At 44.4% G+C, this 16,961-nt stretch overlaps 1 protein-coding gene across 4 annotated transcripts in view; it reads right to left on the bottom strand.

Moving 5' to 3' along the window:
• Ppfibp2 (PPFIA binding protein 2) overlaps window positions 1-16,961 on the bottom strand; it is a 142,601-nt gene that overhangs the window by 62,631 nt on the left and 63,009 nt on the right. The window contains exon 1 of one of the 4 annotated variants that reach the window (XM_055597385.1): window positions 14,214-14,358. The exons of the other annotated variants lie outside the window; for them this stretch is intronic. Coding sequence (XP_055453360.1) covers window positions 14,214-14,261 — 48 coding nt within the window. The 5' untranslated portion in view covers window positions 14,262-14,358. Of the gene's footprint in view, window positions 1-14,213; window positions 14,359-16,961 lie in introns of those variants that run through there. 4 annotated transcript variants of the gene reach the window in all.

The following is a 16,961-nucleotide window of genomic DNA, read 5'->3' as shown; positions in this document are numbered from 1 at the left end:
AGGGTTGAACCCTGTATCTCAGTTTGGCCTTTACCTCACCATGTAGCCCAAGCTGGCTCTGAACTCACTGCCAATCCTTCCTTAACCTCCCAAGTACTGGGATCACAGACATGTACCACCACGCCCAGCTGTTAACATCTATTTTAAATACAAGCCTAACTTTCCCATATCAGCAGTAAGGCTCAGTCACCTCTGACAGTTTGCAATACTCTACAAAGCCAGAATGGCTCTGACTGGGAGACCAGTGATAACTCATAAGCCTCTTTTCCCACAGTTCTCTGCAGAGGCAATATTTAGATACTTGCCAACAAATGTAAAGTGGCTGCTATCTCTTTGGCTGGATCTAACATCTGCTCTCTCTAAACCTACCAATTAAGGCTTCCCATGGGAAACCAGTTTGCATGATGCCCAGATCCTGCCAAATTCTCTCTGCTTTTGTTCTTGAATCTTCCTGTGATTCCCCTACATGTGCCTCACAGCCCATGTCCATAAACAATAAAGGCTCTTATTCTCCCACAATGGCTACCACTGATGCTCTGCCTGAATTCTGACCCCTGACAGTGAGAGACCTAGGAAATCCAGGCAGGTGGCACTCATACAAGGTGGTTCTTGCATTAACACTCTTCTGTCTGGGCCTCTGGTGGTTTCTGGGAACAGTATCTACTAGCTGAGTTGATAACAAAAATCATTCAAACTAGTCCCTCATTATAATACAAGGTCTACCTATACAGGCACCCACTGCAGCAACCATTTGTACTCACTGGCCCAAAAGCCATGGTAAGACACTCAGTTAGTACAGAAAATACCTGTTCCAGAGTTCACAGCACACAGTAGGAATCGCTGAAGGCACAGGCTCCATTCTAGCAGCCAGGAGAAGCAAAGGAACACAATGTGTTTAAAAAAAAAAAAGCTGTACACACAGGAGGCTGGGAGGCTCAGTAAGGAGGATCATATGAAGGCAGCCTGGGCTACATAGTGAGATCCCAACAGATGGGTCAGTTCTAGAAAATTAAACTGACTACCTAAAAGAAGTCTATCTATTTCTGGGCAAGAAATGAATTGCTCTTGTTTTCACAGAGAGACTTCATGTAATAGGATAAATTATGTCTGTGATGGTACTATAAACAGAGCTTGGAAAACTCACTGCTTCTCTGAGATGCTTACAAAATAGATGAAGGATAACACACACAGCAAAGGTCACAGCAGCTCTGTGAGATCAGCACAGTATCGTCCAAGCACGGTACCCTCAGCACACAGCACGCATTTGCACAGCATTCAACAGAAGCTGGGCACTCACTTTGCAGTGTCATTCATCTATTTCTTTCTATGAAATGAACGCTATTTTTAGTCCCATTTTACAGATAAAGGACTATGGAGCAAGTAGACCATATGCTCAAATTATTATGTAGTAAATTAGTATGCTTCTGTTGTTTGGGCTTAGTTTGGGGCTAGTTCAACTATAAAATTTGGTTTTTGTATTGTTTTATTGACTGTGACTATTCTCACAGTTGGAAAATATCTCTAGGGGAGTAGTTAAACAAAAGATGGCTCATCCATAATATGAACCATTACTTGCAGCATTTAAAACATAAGGCTCATATTTATGTCTCCCACAAAAATACAAGATGGGTAATAAACAAAGCAAGATATAAAAGTGGCCCATAGCACGATGATGAAAGCAACACAATTCCACAGCTATTTACATATGTGTAGAAAAATAGAAAAACTTCCAAAAGGTTGCCTCACAGCCTTCTGGGAAAGTGGTAAGGCTACAGAAGGGCAGGGATGAGATAAAGGCTAGTAGGAGCTTAGCCATAACATTTGAGTTTCAGAAAAATACTTCTTAGACAAGATTGCGCAGTAAAAGCACTTGCTGCCAAGCCTGATGACCTGAGTTTGATTCCCAAGATTTACACAATAAAAGGCAAAACCTCTGATTTTGAAAGTTGTCCTTTGCTCTCTATATGTGCATTGGGTATGCAAACACTAAATAGGTAGGTAGGTAGGTAGGTAGATAGATAGATAGATAGATAGATAGATAGATAGATGTAAATGATAAAAATTGTTTTAATACTATAAGTTGGGGTAGTTAGCTAAAAGTATTAGGGGGAGGGGAACATGTAATTTGTATGAAACTTAGAATGTGGAAGAACATTCCTTATCCCTTGCATTTTAACTAAGGAATGGTACAGTAAAACATACCTCTCTCACATCACAAATTTGAATTTGAACAAGGAGTAAAGGGTCTCTAAAGATTCCTTGTATGTTTGTCATCAAGAACTTGTAAAGTTTCACTGTCATAGTTAAAGACAAACCATATTTGTCCCTTTCTCCAAAGACAGGATAAAGGTTGAGACTCCATCCCTTAAAATTCAAATCTCAGGGGCTGGAGAGATGACTCAGTGGTTAAGGCACTCAGAGGACCGAGGTTCATTTCCCTACATCAAAAGGCTTACTACCTCTTGTAACTGCAGATCTAGGAGATCTGACACCCCCTTCTGGACTCCTCAGGAACCTTCACTCATGTGGTATACAGGCTTAAGTGCAGACACACATACACATAAAATTAAAAAATTTAAATATTTTAAAAACCAAAAAACCCTCAAATCTCTTGGAGGCAAATTACAAAACAAGAACAAGAGCTGTCATTTCAACACCTTCCCTAAGCCTTAGGAGTCATGCTCTAAAGTCCCTGGGAACAGGAACAACACATTTCTTTGACTCTTAAAGGTCATCTCACTTTCTATAGGATTGGCTACCACCACTGGGACTGAGCATGCCTAACACACACATAGCTTGAGTAACAGCCTAAGGGTGGGCTGTTTCTAAATGCCAGAATGACAGGTGTTATGAAGATGTGGTGCCACAGATGGTATTGGGGGGGGCTGGAAATCTTGGGGTATATCCTGTTAATCAGTCTCAGCTATTAGAAGGTCAAGAGATGGAGGGAAGCCTACGTGTGTCTAAGATGGATACAACTGGCTACCAAGATCCCAACAGGAGAAGTATCTCCATAAAGAGAACTTTGGATCCATACAAGAAAATTGACCTAACAGACTACTGTTAAACACTTCACATTTGTCCCTGGATATCTAAGATGTTTACTCTTTTTTAAAAAAGAATAATTTGCTTAATTTATTTACTTTTTATTGGTCTGCATGTGTGTATATCCACCACGTGTATACCAGGTGCCCATAGAGGTCAGAAGAAGGTGTCAAGATCCCCTGGAACTGGAATTACATACAGTCGTGAGCTGCCATGCAGGTTCTGGAAATCGAAACCAGGTCTTCTGCAGAAATAAGTGCTCTTAACCACTGAGCCAACTCTCCAGCTTCCAAATGTTTACTCTGGTTAAGTTCCTCCTGCACAGAAAGCCTGAAGTTGAAGGCAGACTCAAGGAATAAAATGACTTCCTACATCTTGTAGACACTGCACTTTTAGTTAGTGTGAACCTAGCAGGGGATAGATACGTAGGTCTCCAAGAAGAAACCTTAGGCACTTGTGAGAACTTCCCCTTGTTGTTTTCCTAAGGAAAAGAAATGAAAAAAAATTTGGATTAATTGCTTTTGGCAGAATATCCTCAATTCTGCCTTAAAGGAATCATCACTTGTCCAGAGTGGCCAAGATCATCACCTCTATCGTAGCCATGAGTCCTGAGTCATAAAAGGAACATGCACCCCCCCCCCAAAAAAAAAAAAAAAAAGGAAGACAGGAAGCAAGCAAAACAGGAAAGAAAAAAAGAGACAATGATAAGAGAGAGGAGAGACAGAGAGGGGAAGGGAGGAAAGGAGAGACTCAGAGAAAGAAAGAAAGAGAGAGAATATCATCCAAAAAAACAGGACGCTGTCTAAAAGCAGAGATATGTAGCCCTCTCTGGGCTTGGACTAGTTCAAACCGAATTTCTGTAATTTGTAACCAAAAGCCTTGCTCAGGCATCTCTCAGCATGATCCCTGAAGTTTACTCCTCTGGAAACAGACGCATAGGAAAGAATTCCTGCAATTTGCATATAGTACTGAATTACAAAGGAATTCTGCCTTCCCTTGCTTGATTTGCTTGGGTTGGTAATTTTTAAAACCACGCAGTCAGTTCTAAACCCACTGGATTATCATATCAAGGGCTAATGTGAGGCCCAGGGCGTGTCTGTGAGGGGTGTACTGGGATTAAAGGGGGAGTGAGCCTCCTTTGTTTGAGGAATAGATGACTATCTACCACCTGTCTGCCTCCAAGAAGGTAAAGACAGAGATGAATACAAAAATAAACTGACCCAGAGGCATGTACTAGGGTGGGGTGGTTAAAAAGAATATAGACGAAAACCAGAAATAAACAGAAAGTGAAGTCCAAAAGATAAAGGTGAACAGAGAGACATACAATGAGAGGTAAATAAGAATATAAGCCTACCTATTTAAAAGGCTATGTTGAAAGAACTTGTTATGTCCTGCATAGCAGTACACATGGGCAGGTCCAGGAGCTAGGAGCCTCAAAGCTGCAGGTTCTCTGGGCCCAGTCAATTGTCCAACTGAACTTCAAGGCAGACAAACCCTAACATGTTCCTGGGAGCTTCCACATTCATTTACAGTTTCTACTGCCTCCTCCTCAGCTGTCAGAGAACAGGAAATTTTAGGAGCCAGGCTGCCATCTCAGGCAGGTCAGCTCATCTCAGACATCCAGTTCACTCAGTGGAAAAAAAAAAGACTGTCCACAGAGCAGTACTAGGTGGTCTACATACATGAAAATGTGTGGGAATAAAAATGCAGAACACTTTTTAAAAAGGGTGCTTTCGTAAGTCCTTGGCATTATACAGCCTTTGAATGTGCAAAAGAACATGGAAATCATTTAAATGGCTTTGTCTAAGCTCAGAGACCAAGGCTCAGTTAGAAGCAGTTAATTCCCACTCCTGAGAGTTTTAATTAACTCCCCCACTTTGTTCAAGAGAACAAGAGGCAGTATTTCTGATCAGGACATCTAAAAGATCTATACAAACAACCCACAGGAATGATAACCAAAATGTTTTCAGGCTGGAAAGGAAAATAAGAAAAGCCTAACTGACCACACAAAACAGGACTGGAGTCATACCTTTGGCACACACAGATGAAGACACATTCACTTTTCCATTGCCTTGAAAAGGTGCCTGTGGTTTGAGTCAGATCTTCATGACCACAATTTTTCCCCTTTGCAAAACATTTTGCTGTGCACTCTAAGTACTCTGTGCTACATACATGTTTATAATGAATAAAGTAAAAATTTTAATAGCCATAAAAGCTGAAATTTGAGGGGCTAGGAGATGGCTCAGTGGGCATACTGGGTTTTCCATGAAAGGGTGATGACTTAGATTCAAATGCAAGGCTGAGCACGTACCTATAACCCAGGGCAGGAGTGAAGCAGACAGGACTGTTAGAACTTGCTGGCCCAAGGCAGGAGTGAAGTGGAGACAGGAGGACTCTTAGAACTTGCTGGCTACCAGCCTAGCCAAAACCCTGTAAGTACCAGGCTCAGCGAGGAATGCCACCTCAAGGGAATATGGTGGAGAACTGAGAGACAGCATGACATCTAACAATATCATCTTCTGGCCTCTCAATACACAGACAGACCATAGATACTTCAAAATAAATGAGTTTTACTTCTGTTCCAATCTAGATATTTGGCCAGGTAAATCACCACTAGCAGCCTCTTTAAAGCTATCACTAACTATAGTGGCTCATCCGATTTCCTGCTGGTTGCTTGTTCCTAGCCTGTCCTCTCCACTGGATCCTGATCAAGGGATAGCTAGCTATGTACAGCTCTTCATGGAGTTCTGGATGGCATTGCGGTGCTTGATGCCTCGGATGGGGTGAAACAGAATCCCAAAGACATTACTTAAAGCCTGTCCAGTGTCTACTGGGAGAACACAGCCTTCACTGAAGACATACACTGGTGTATTCTCAGGGATGCTGGGTGAGAGCAGCTCTGCATCATTCCTTGATGGACACATCCGGAAGACTACCATCAATGCTGTACTTTACTGAGCTTAGTGACATTGTTCGTTCCAGATCAAATGGAGCAAAGGAGACGCCACAAATGGGGTGTCATTGGTTTGAAGGGAAACACTAAGGATATGGGAAGACCCTAAGATGGACCCTCAACTATAGCTTTGGCTATTGTATCACTTTCAGAGCCAAAGCTACTGATCTAAGGTTGTCAGAGTACATCTGTCCTCCTGCCTTGACATCAAATACCAAGGTCTTTAGGCTTAGCAAGATGCAGTCCCATTTCCATCAGCACTTCCTATAAGTCCTGGATTCTAGCTCGTTGTTGTTACAGAGCACACACTGTTCCAACTGGTCAGTTTGATGTTTACTTACATCAAAGCACTATACCTCTAAATATGCTGAGATTTTAAGTACACCACACTGGGCAATTTCTTGAAATGTTTTTGTTTATTGTGACAAAGTCTTGATGTGTAATCCTAGGCTGGCCTTGAACTGATCTTCTGCTTTATCTTCCTGAGAGCTGGAATTATAAGCACGTACTACCTGATTCATTAGCCACTTAGATAACATGTGCTTTTAGACGAATGTGAAAGTAAAAGAAAAAAGTTAGTACTTCCAGGCTGCCTAGACATGAGAGCACGTCAAATCCCGAAGACCGAGGGTCAGTGAGCAACAACACTAAGCACAGGGCTTCAGAATGTCAGAGACACTAAAACTATGGCTGAAGCTCAAAAGCATTACTGCAATGGTTAATGCCATCAACTTGACAGAGTCTAGAATTGCTCTGGGGAGAAATCTCTGTTTTCTAGACTGGGTTAACTAAAGCAGGAAGACCCACCCTAAATGTCAGGAACACCATTCCTTGGGCTAGAGTCCAAAGATAAATAAAAAGGAGAAAGTGGCTTTTTATGTGAATTCTTGGAATATGAACTCAGGGTTCAAGCTTTCACTGAAAGACTGGTTAACCAGTGAGCTATCTCCCCAGACCTCCCCCCCCCAAATTCAGGCTTTTATGACTAGCTTTTATAACTAGTCATTGACAGCTATTGAAATTCTTATTGTAATCACAATAAACTGTATTCATATCTCTCGGCTTCCTGACTTTGCAATGTGACTGGCTACCCCATTCTTCTACTACCATTCCTTCATTGCCACATTGACTGCACCCTCAAACGGTGAGCCAAGAGAACTCCTTCCATCCTTAAATTGCTTGTCACAGGTATTTTATCACAGAGAATATAAAGAAAGGTACCAAATACATTCCATGGAAGCCTTTAAAAACAGACCTTAGGGAATCCCTGCCTGGTACTGTAAACCTGGCCAACTCCCTATGGCTGGTGAAGCCATGGAACCTAGAGGAAAACCTACTACTGTCATTTTCCTAAACCAATATAATTCCCAACTACCTCCTAAATACCTACTGTTTAATCCATAGATAAGAGAATAGCTCTTTCAGACTTACCAAAGAAACTTCTTTGTGTGGCAACCACACCTACTCAAAAAGCAAAGAACAACTGACTGTGAGGTGCCTGAACCCAACTGATATATCTACAACACAACCCTACATCACCAAAGTAACCAAACAGTATGAGTACAGGCAGTACCTGCACATAGGGAAACATCCCCTACATTCCTTGGCTTTCTGGTAGTCATAAACTCATTTTATCGCAAGACAAGTTCTACTTTCTCTACTATCTTATCTTTGGCATAGAGTTAAAGTGCAATATGAACATAGAATGAAAGCAGGCTACCATTAGTCCAGCAAAGGAGATCCTATCCTAACCTTGACCCAGTACCCTCCTCTATTTGGTTTCAATTACACACACTGGGAGGTCAAGTGTTGCTGGTGGAATTCTCATCATCTAGTGATCTAAATATCCACCTTTAGGAAATTCAGCAGAGTCCACAAGTAATGGATTAAATAGCTTCTTGGTTAACCAACATTTGTGTCATCATATTTCACTCATGCATTTATTCAATGACTAGGGTATTACTGAGCATCTTAACAAGTATAATAAAAACATTCGGAGAAAGTTGTGTGTACAGCAAGGGCATAGGAAAGAGACGAATAGATTCTTACCTTCAAAGGAAAGAATAGACTTTGTAGAGGAGGCCCCACTTACAGGATTAAGTGTGAAAGCTATAAAAGAGTTCTGGGAGAACAGCAGCACCCTTGGAAATAGCCTTCCCAAGACACATGGGCCATGATAATCACTATCCTTCAGACATTAAGAATTCTACAAGCTTTCTACTAAGCAAAGAGTAGAGTGAGGCTCCGAGCTCATCTTCCTGACACCATGCACTTGGAGAGAAACACATGTAATTTAACAAGATTGTGTCTCAAAGTTATAAACATGGCTCAGCTCTGGCTGCTGCTAAACATCCTTTATATGTGGCTAGATATATAGGGAGCTTAAAGCACTGAGCTACGAAAGTGTTATTTGCACATTTGTGCCAACACCCTGTAAAAGGGGTGATGCTAAAAATCAGGAGGAGAGAAAGAAGAGGAGACTCTCTTTGAAGAATTTCCTCATCTTGCCAGTTCTAATAGATGCAGTAACTCATTACTGAAAACATCTTCAGAGATAGGGCGGCATCACTAAGTACCGGAGTCAGGGTGGAATGAGCACTGTGTTTTAGCTATCTGGAGGCACTATAGCTAATTGTCTAGTACCTCTTAGACAGCTAAGCTTTTACAGGAAGGCCAGCAGCCCTACAAGATCCTCAAGTGGGTGACTGTAGGGGGCTGGAGCATTAGGTCAGTCAGTGGTGTGCATACCTAGGATGCACACGGGCCTGGGTTCGATTTCCCAGCACTGTATAAATAGGGTGTAGTAGCACATACCTGTAATCTCAGCACTTGGGAAGTAGAGGCAAAATGATCAGAAGTTCAAAGTCATCTTCAATTAGTTAGTTTAGGACCAGCTTAGGCTACATGAGACTTTAAAAGGTAGGAATAAATTCAGGTGAAAATGGATAAAAAAATGTTGCTTAGGAAGTTTATATAGCATGGACATTGCAGAAGAGAGTTTTAAAGATAAAAAAGGCAGTGTGTTTGGAAATGGAAGGAAAAAGAAAGCAGAGACAATAAATTTTTAACTCCTTCAAGAACCCTAATAGCAGAAGGTGAGTTTTAAGGCAACACAAAGATGCAAGTACAGAGATAACAGAGATAACGATAGTTTTGATTTGTTTTTTTTCCCCTGAGAACCAAAAAAAACTGTTCCTCCAAGAGCAACAGAGCAGACAGGGAGCTACTGAGAAAAGAAATAGAAAACTAGAAGAGCAGGGTGAGGTCCAAACAGACATTAGGACAGCCTTGGCTAAGAGAGAAGGCCCTGGCCCCAAGACACAGAAGGAATATCAGAAGTAATAGCTGTGAGCATGGTTATACTTTGAGAAGGGAAAGAAAGATGAAAGATTGATCAAAATTTGGCCCTCACCCTGTCCCCATGAAGTCAGTAATGACATTGGTTGACAAAAGAGCACATAAAGGAGCTACCACAGAGGACAGCGCAGGTGTACAGAGCCGAGTCACAAGATGCCTCAGAGGTGCCGCCAGACCATCAAACAAGCAATGCCTCCGCTTCTTTGAGGGACTCACAAGCTCTTCTACTAAAGACCCTGGCAAGATGCTACTTGACAAGATTCCACAGGGTAGAGGGGCCAGTGGGCTCTCATCAAGAAGCTGGTAGACAGAAGTAATGGGTGCAGTGGTCAGAGATGGCTAGACTCTAGTTCCCAAACTACATACTGGGGATCTTGGTGAGCAGGCACGTTAGGTGTGTTTGCTACAAACTGGCAGTGCCTGTAGCAAACTAACCAGAAGGAGCCCTTGAGAAACTGCACATATCTGCCTGCTGCACAGGCTGTGAAAACTTACTCAGAATCAAGGTTGGGCATGTGGCTCTGCAGTTACCAACGGCTGCCAAATGATGATGGTGATCTTCCTGAGCTAACACTTGCGATGTGCCTTCTAAGTTCTTTCCATATGCTGAACTAGTCATTTCTAATTACAGTCAGGGAAGTGGAGTTCCAGGCAAGCTGTATACATTGTCTTGGCTCCCCCAAAAGTGAGATAGATATGAAGCAGGGAGTCTAGGTCTGTGTTGTTAATGGGTAGAAGTGGCCTATCACAGAAGCTGCTGGCTATGTCTTTAGCGACCATTACAGTCTAAATGAACAGAAGGTAAGACAGGTAGGTGTGTGTCGGTTTTTGCAGTGTTTCTGACCCAAGTGGCCAGGCTACTTGCTCAACCATTTGAGTTTGCAATGACACAGAATAAGGTGTCAGGTTTACAGCTTAAATGTAGTCACATTTTACTACAGAACTACGGTAAACTGCATGGTACACTCAGGTGGCTCCATTTTGTAACTGACTACAGAGTGGAAATTTTCTTATACACTGCAAGTGCTGAAGCCAGGCAGCAGTGTGAAGGTGCTCACACCACGATTTGAGTTCTCTTCCTGGGAAAATGAACTCCTGCTCAGAGGGCAGTGGGTTGGTCCCACAGACACTGCGGGGAGCAATCTTCAAAAGATTCCTTCATGGTTATGTGGGCTGGATCTACTGATCTCAGTGCAGGCCATGGAGAAACCGCTGATGAGTCAGGGATCCAGACAGCTGAGGGGGATGGGGGCCTCTGGGTACTTGTAGCAGGAATTACCTAGTGCTTGAAGTGGAGGGTGAGCTCCTAGCAGTTTCTACTTAAACCAGAGATAAGCTGAGCAGAGCCAGCAGTCAGTGGGCTTCTGGTTACATGTGCTGGGCCAGGTTGCAGTCATCTCTTCTATGTCTTCGGTTGGGTTGGTTGCAGACCTTGATCTGGAACATGAGGAGGAACCTAGAGCTAGAGAAGTAAATGGCATGGACATCTAGAAGACCAGTCCATCATTGCCTGCTCCTTTTTCACTTTCTCCTTCCTGCTAACAGCATAAGCAGCTAACCATAAGGTAGCTGAACATTTCCTATACACAAGCTGCAGTGTGCTAAGCATTAGCCTTACTTGATCCTCAAAAAGACCTACGTGTAGAAAACACTATTGAAAGCTTCCTTATCATCTAAGTAAAAACAAGTCCCGACTTTTGAATAAATAGGCCTAAGATAACATATCTGGGCTGTGTGGCAAAGCCAGGATTTAAATCCAGACTGCAACTGTATGCCTATAGCTATTACAGTACACAATACCCAATTCCCACTCAAAGGCCCCAAAGTGATGTTTGTTTTCCATGCAAACACTATTCTTCCAACTTGTACCCAGCAACGCCTCAAAATAGATGTCAAGACTCACAGCCAAACACTGGGTAATGTGTAGAGCATCTTGTGGAAAAGTGGGAGGAAAGAGAAAAGGACCTGGAGGTGACAGGAACACCACAAGAAGATCAACAGGACCTAGAGGGGCTTGCTGAGACTGAAGCATCAATCAAAAACCACACATGAACTGGACCTAGGCCCCTTACAAAGATGCAGCAGATGGGCAGCTTAGGCCTCATGTGGGTCCTCTAGTAAAGTGGGGACTGAATAGAACACAGACTCACTACCCAGCTTTTTTATCACTTTCCCTTGGCAGGACTGCCCTGCCAGGCCACAGGGGAAGAGGACACACTCAGTCCAATACAACTTGATGCTCTGGGCTGGATGGGAAAGGGAACTACCCTTTACTGAGGAACAGGGGAGATGGCAGGAGGGTAGAACTGGGAGGGGAGGATGGTACTGGGAGGGGAGGATGGATAGAGCTACAACAAGGATGTAAAGTAAATAAAAAATAATAATTTAAAAAGAAAACAAAATTAAACAAAAAACAGAATATATACTTGGGGACTACTAAAGCATGAAATGCAAAGGGTAGGTTGAAAAATGGGTTGGGACCAAAGCCTGAGGAAGCTCAAGAGGCTTCATTTCCTCTTCCAGAGGAAGTGAGTCCCAGAGGCTCAGGGTCAGTGTCACACACAACAGGAGCATCTTCTGGCTTGGGGAGATTAAACAACCTGGCACAAGGATCCAGGGTAAAGAAGAGAACCCATCCACCACAGAATATATTTTGACTGACACATCCAATACTCAATGTTCGATTTACTGTCGTTAAGGGCTCTTAAAATCCTAAAAGCAAAGGAAATATATTTGCTATGGGTCCTGTAGGGGTTCTGAAGTTGTCACCTGGCTCACAGAGTTCATTAGCAAACTTTACGGGCACCAGAACTTACATCCTGTGACTTGGAGCAGATAGAACCTTCTCATTCTGCTGTGTGGAAAGAACTGGCTCCTAAAGAAAAACAGAATCTCTCAGGACCAGTCACAACATCCCTGCAGGGCTACAGCTGTGGCTCCTAGTATCCCAGGCACATGGTGACTTGCAGGCCCTCTCAGTTAAAAGCTTTATTTTGGAAATGAAGACACAAGAACTACACGGTAAGTATGTTTCCTAGATCCCGCCAGGATCTCCCTACCATAGCTTTTTAAAAGCTGAGGTTGGTGCCAACCTTTGCCAAAAGGTCTGGTAGTCTCAGCATGCTCTCTGGTGGCTGGGACACCCTACTCCCTGCAAAGGTTTAGCACGGACAGGATTTCTGTCGCATTCAGAACCAATCATTTTCTGCATATTTGGCAGAACTGAAGAAGGAACAGGATGAAGAGAAAGAGAAAAATGGTTCAAGACCAGGCTGCACAACCACTAAGATACCAGCAATCTCAACGTTCTCAGCCTCTCCTCTTGGGCTGGCACTAGCTGACTCCTATCAGGCATCTAACTCTCTAATCATGTCTCAGCCGCCTCACTTTCCCAACACAGCTTTACCACATGACACTTCGCATTAACAGGGATCCTCTTCAAATACAAGTTAGACCCCACGATGGAGCCCATGTTTCTTCCTCATTACAAACACCGTCATTATAAACCACTGTCACCCATTGCCCCTACATGGTCTTCACTATTCTGTGTGATTTGGCATCCACCTGTCTCTACCCACCATGACTGAGTCCAGCAACAATAGCTTTCTCTGTCTTGAAACCATCTACACTCTCTTGCCTCTGCACATGCGCCACCCACTGTTGCTTTGGCCTGAAAAGTTTCTCATCCCATTTCCACCTGACTTGTTACTATTGTTTCTTCAGGTCTCTGTAAAGGTCTATTTCCTCATGGAGAGCTCCTGACCCTCTTCTTCAACCATCAACAGCCCTCCTGAGCCTTCCTTAGTGCACACTTGTAATCCAACATTTATTTCCAGGGACTGTGTGACCTCCATTTCCCGCTAAGGTGGAGGAGGTTGGTTCAACTTTGCTCACTGCTGTACACACAGTACCAGGAGTTCTGTATTTGCTAAGGAAGCACTGTAGTTGCAAAGGGCACACACACAAAAGCCAGCCAGCCCAGTGCCTGGGAGCTGGACAGGGAAGATCTGTTTGTCCCTTCCAAGCAGGAGACTTCCTGTCCTTCTGCAGTTACAATGTCAACCTCTTATCTGTCAGGTGCTCTTGCCCTCCTCTCTCCCAAACAGCCTAGAATTCAGCCTAGAATTCCTCAGTGTGAAATGAATGTGAACCCATCTTACAAGAGAACAACACTAGAGTTCTGAGTACAATGCCACCTGGCCCCCAAGGTTCATTCACTCCTTACTCAAACTCTACACAAATGCCTATGCCCTGAAGAAATGGTACAGACAGCTTGCAAACAAAATCCTGGGCTTCAGAACACTGAAGAGAGAACTACTCCGGGGCCTTTCTCTGGAAACACAGAAGCTCACTGGGCTGCCAACAAATATACCCTCTGCTCCGGATAACACCAGGGCTGAGAATGAGTTAAATGACTTCCGAATGCAGGCACTTAAGACAGCAGCAGCTTCCGATCTGTGTCCTGAAACCCAAAAGCACTGGGTAGAATTTTCTGCTCACAGTGTATGGGGATCCTGAATACTTAAGAGCCAAAGTTAAAATAACTGATCTTTCCTCACTCTGTTCTTGCCTTTCAATACAGAGGCTCATTCACTAGGCTGTCAGAGCAGAAACAAAGGCAGCTGCCTGTTTTCTCCCTTGGTGTCTATAATTAGATTCTCATGAAGAACTTGGCCACAACAGAATTCGCTGGACAAATACCTCCCTCTATTATACGTACATACACACACACACACACACACACACATACATACACATACACACACATACGTACATACACACGGCCAAAACACACCCCAAAGTGTCTCTCCCCTTACTCATCTCCAGAGAGACCCAGACAAAGCAGCCAGTCACTTACCCTCTTCAGCCACGAGAAATGCTTGTAAACATCAATGTCCCCATCCATGCTGGGTACCCATGTCAGCAGTTAGAGTCCTTGGTTGAGAACAAGCCCTTTTTGCGGGCTGCAGCTCAAGCCCTCTCCTCCTCCCTGCCTCTTGCCCCCTCCCCCGCAGGAACAACAAGCTGGGTTCTAGTTTCCCTACTTCTCTGGCCTGTGTCCTGTAGCCTTTCTTTCCCTGCACAGGGTCAGCTACAAGTTTTAGACTTGACGGTGCTGCTCCAGCGTCCTCCCCCACCGCCCCCACAGACAGGCTGGCCGGGAGGCAGGCAGGCAGGCACACAGACACATGGACACACACACACACACACCAGGACTGACTTCAGAGTCCTTCAGAGCAATCAAACCTCATCAAAAGGGCAGCAAGAAGTTGTAAACACACATACACTTGAACTAATACACTCACACATGGGCAATAGGAACCCTCTCAGTGATAATACCAGTGCCTGCCAGAGGGAAACAGTCCGGAAGAAAATGCCTTGTCTGGCTTCTCCTTTCTGGAGTGGCTGGAACTCATTACTGAGAGCCCCCGATTTCCTGTCTCTGCTTCACTCTGCATTTACCCACAGGCTCCCAGCTGCTCTCAGTTTATTTGGGACTAGGGAGACAACTAAAAATAAGCACAACTCCCAGAGGAGCTCACTGGTTCTCTCTCTCTCTCTCTCTCTCTCTCACACACACACACACACACAACACACACACACACACATACACACATGCATGCACAAAACACTCCCCAAAGCCCACACCTACCCTTCTCACAGATGGGCCATGGGCTGTGCCTCAATGAAAGCCTGGGTTTCCAAAAAGGATGGACTTCGAACCAGGTCCTGTTCCAGTTCTGGGCTCAGAGGTATGCCAGGCCTAGGTAGGGTTACTGCTGTCATTGGCACTGGTGGCACTATTCACCAGAGACCGGTTGCTACAACCTCAAAACCTTTACCACTGGCTCCTTCAGGGTGTGCTGCTCTGGGCTGCGAGCCACCACTGTCAGGGTCCGCCAGGTCACATTTGACATCAGGGCTTACTGCTTCAGTCATGTCCCAGGACTGCCTCCTGGCTGTCTTCACTGACATAGAACCTGCTTCACAAAGCAAGCGGGTGATAGACAGGCTGAGTTTCCATGAGATGTGGGGAGTGGCTTCAGGTAAGAAGGAGCCCTGGAAAGCCTGGAGGAGAAGGGGAATTGTGGGGTTTCTCACTGGTGGGTCACATGCTGGCTTCCCAGGGTACCCTCTAATACTCCCCAGATGCTGCCACACCACCTCTCTTCATACTTTAACTTCTCCTCTGAGATACTTTCAGAGCTCCCCCTAAAGCAGCTTTTCTCCCTTGCCCAACTCTTAATGTGTGGCCTTTGGCTATGACTGATTATGAAAGTGATCTTTGATGTGGGTGCACTGGGAATGGTGGTTACATGCAATGGCTCTGTGCTCAGCTGTCTGTCATGAATGACTTGCAGACACACATCATGTGACTGGGAGGGCCTTCCTGTGTCTTTCCTGGAAATCCCAGCATAAAGAGAAGATTCCACCGGGTTTCAACAGCCCCCTCAACAGGGCATCAATGTTCACCACAGCCCAGAAGCCAAGCCAAAAAAATCAGGGCACAAATCAGGCTAGCAGCAAAGTCAGAGATCACGGAGGCCAGGGGAGGAGGGCTCCGGCAGGCAGCTGGCATGAAGGGAGGAGTAAATTCCTGCAGACACACCCAGATCAGAGGGCAGAAGGAGAAAACAGCTCACTGCCCTGCCCTGAGCTCTGGATCCCTCCCCTCACCCTGGCCTAGTTCTAGTGTGATCTAAGACCCTCCATCTAAACCCAGTGTTGTTTACCCCCCCTCCCCCGAGACCTCAGTATAGTGTGTGAAGAGTACAGGTGTAGGGAGGTCTTTTAAAAAAATATTGTCTAGGATCTTAGGAAAGTCAAATGAGGAAACCCAATAAGCAAACACTTAGCACCAAGGCAAAAGAAATGTACTTCCTGCCCTGAGTAGATAAAGAAGTCTCTTTCACAGTAAGTAATAAAAGTGTGCAGAGGTTGGGGAGCTGATTTGGAGGCAGAATCCCACTCTCTGAGGATGAGGGAGACTCCCGCTTTCCACAGAGTGGCTTAGTGCCTGCCTTTACTTCTGCTGGGAGACGAGGAGTCAGGAATGAAGCAATACCCACAAACTTACTCCCGTGACAACTCTTCCTCAGCTCCTTCATGGTACATCCCACTTCTTCCACTGTTGACTAGAGCTTTTCTTCAAAGACCCTAGAGATTTCCAGCCCATGGCAAACCACAGCTGATGGTGGACAAGGTTTGACTTTGCCCAGTACAATTTTTGTGACACAGAAGAGGCTTAAGCACTCTCAGAATCAAAGAACAAGGCTCAACATAGTGAGGCTAGAAAAGTCTAATATTCTACTTAGAGAGAGTGTTTAATGGCCTGTTTGCCTAAAAGGGGTAAAACCAGGGCCAATATCATCTATTGACTCACTTTTGTCTGTGATGGTCTAGGAGTGGGTGGGAAGGGAAGCAGAAAGAAAAACAGAGGAGCTGAGCTGAATTCTTGGCACTTTTATGCGTCTGAAAATGGCAGCGCTTGCCTGAGTCTTTGACTGTTTCATTAAAAACACCAAAGCATGTTTTACTTATCGTACTTCAACCCCTAAATCCACAAAGAACGCTCCAAAGGATCTAGAGCAGAGCATGAACATAT

This window comes from Psammomys obesus, unplaced genomic scaffold (genome assembly GCF_907164565.1).
Source record: "Psammomys obesus unplaced genomic scaffold, mPsaObe1.curated_primary_1811, whole genome shotgun sequence".
NCBI lineage: Eukaryota > Metazoa > Chordata > Mammalia > Rodentia > Muridae > Psammomys > Psammomys obesus.
The sequence above is the reverse complement of the archived record's forward strand: the minus strand, read 5'-3'. Positions and strand labels throughout refer to the sequence as shown.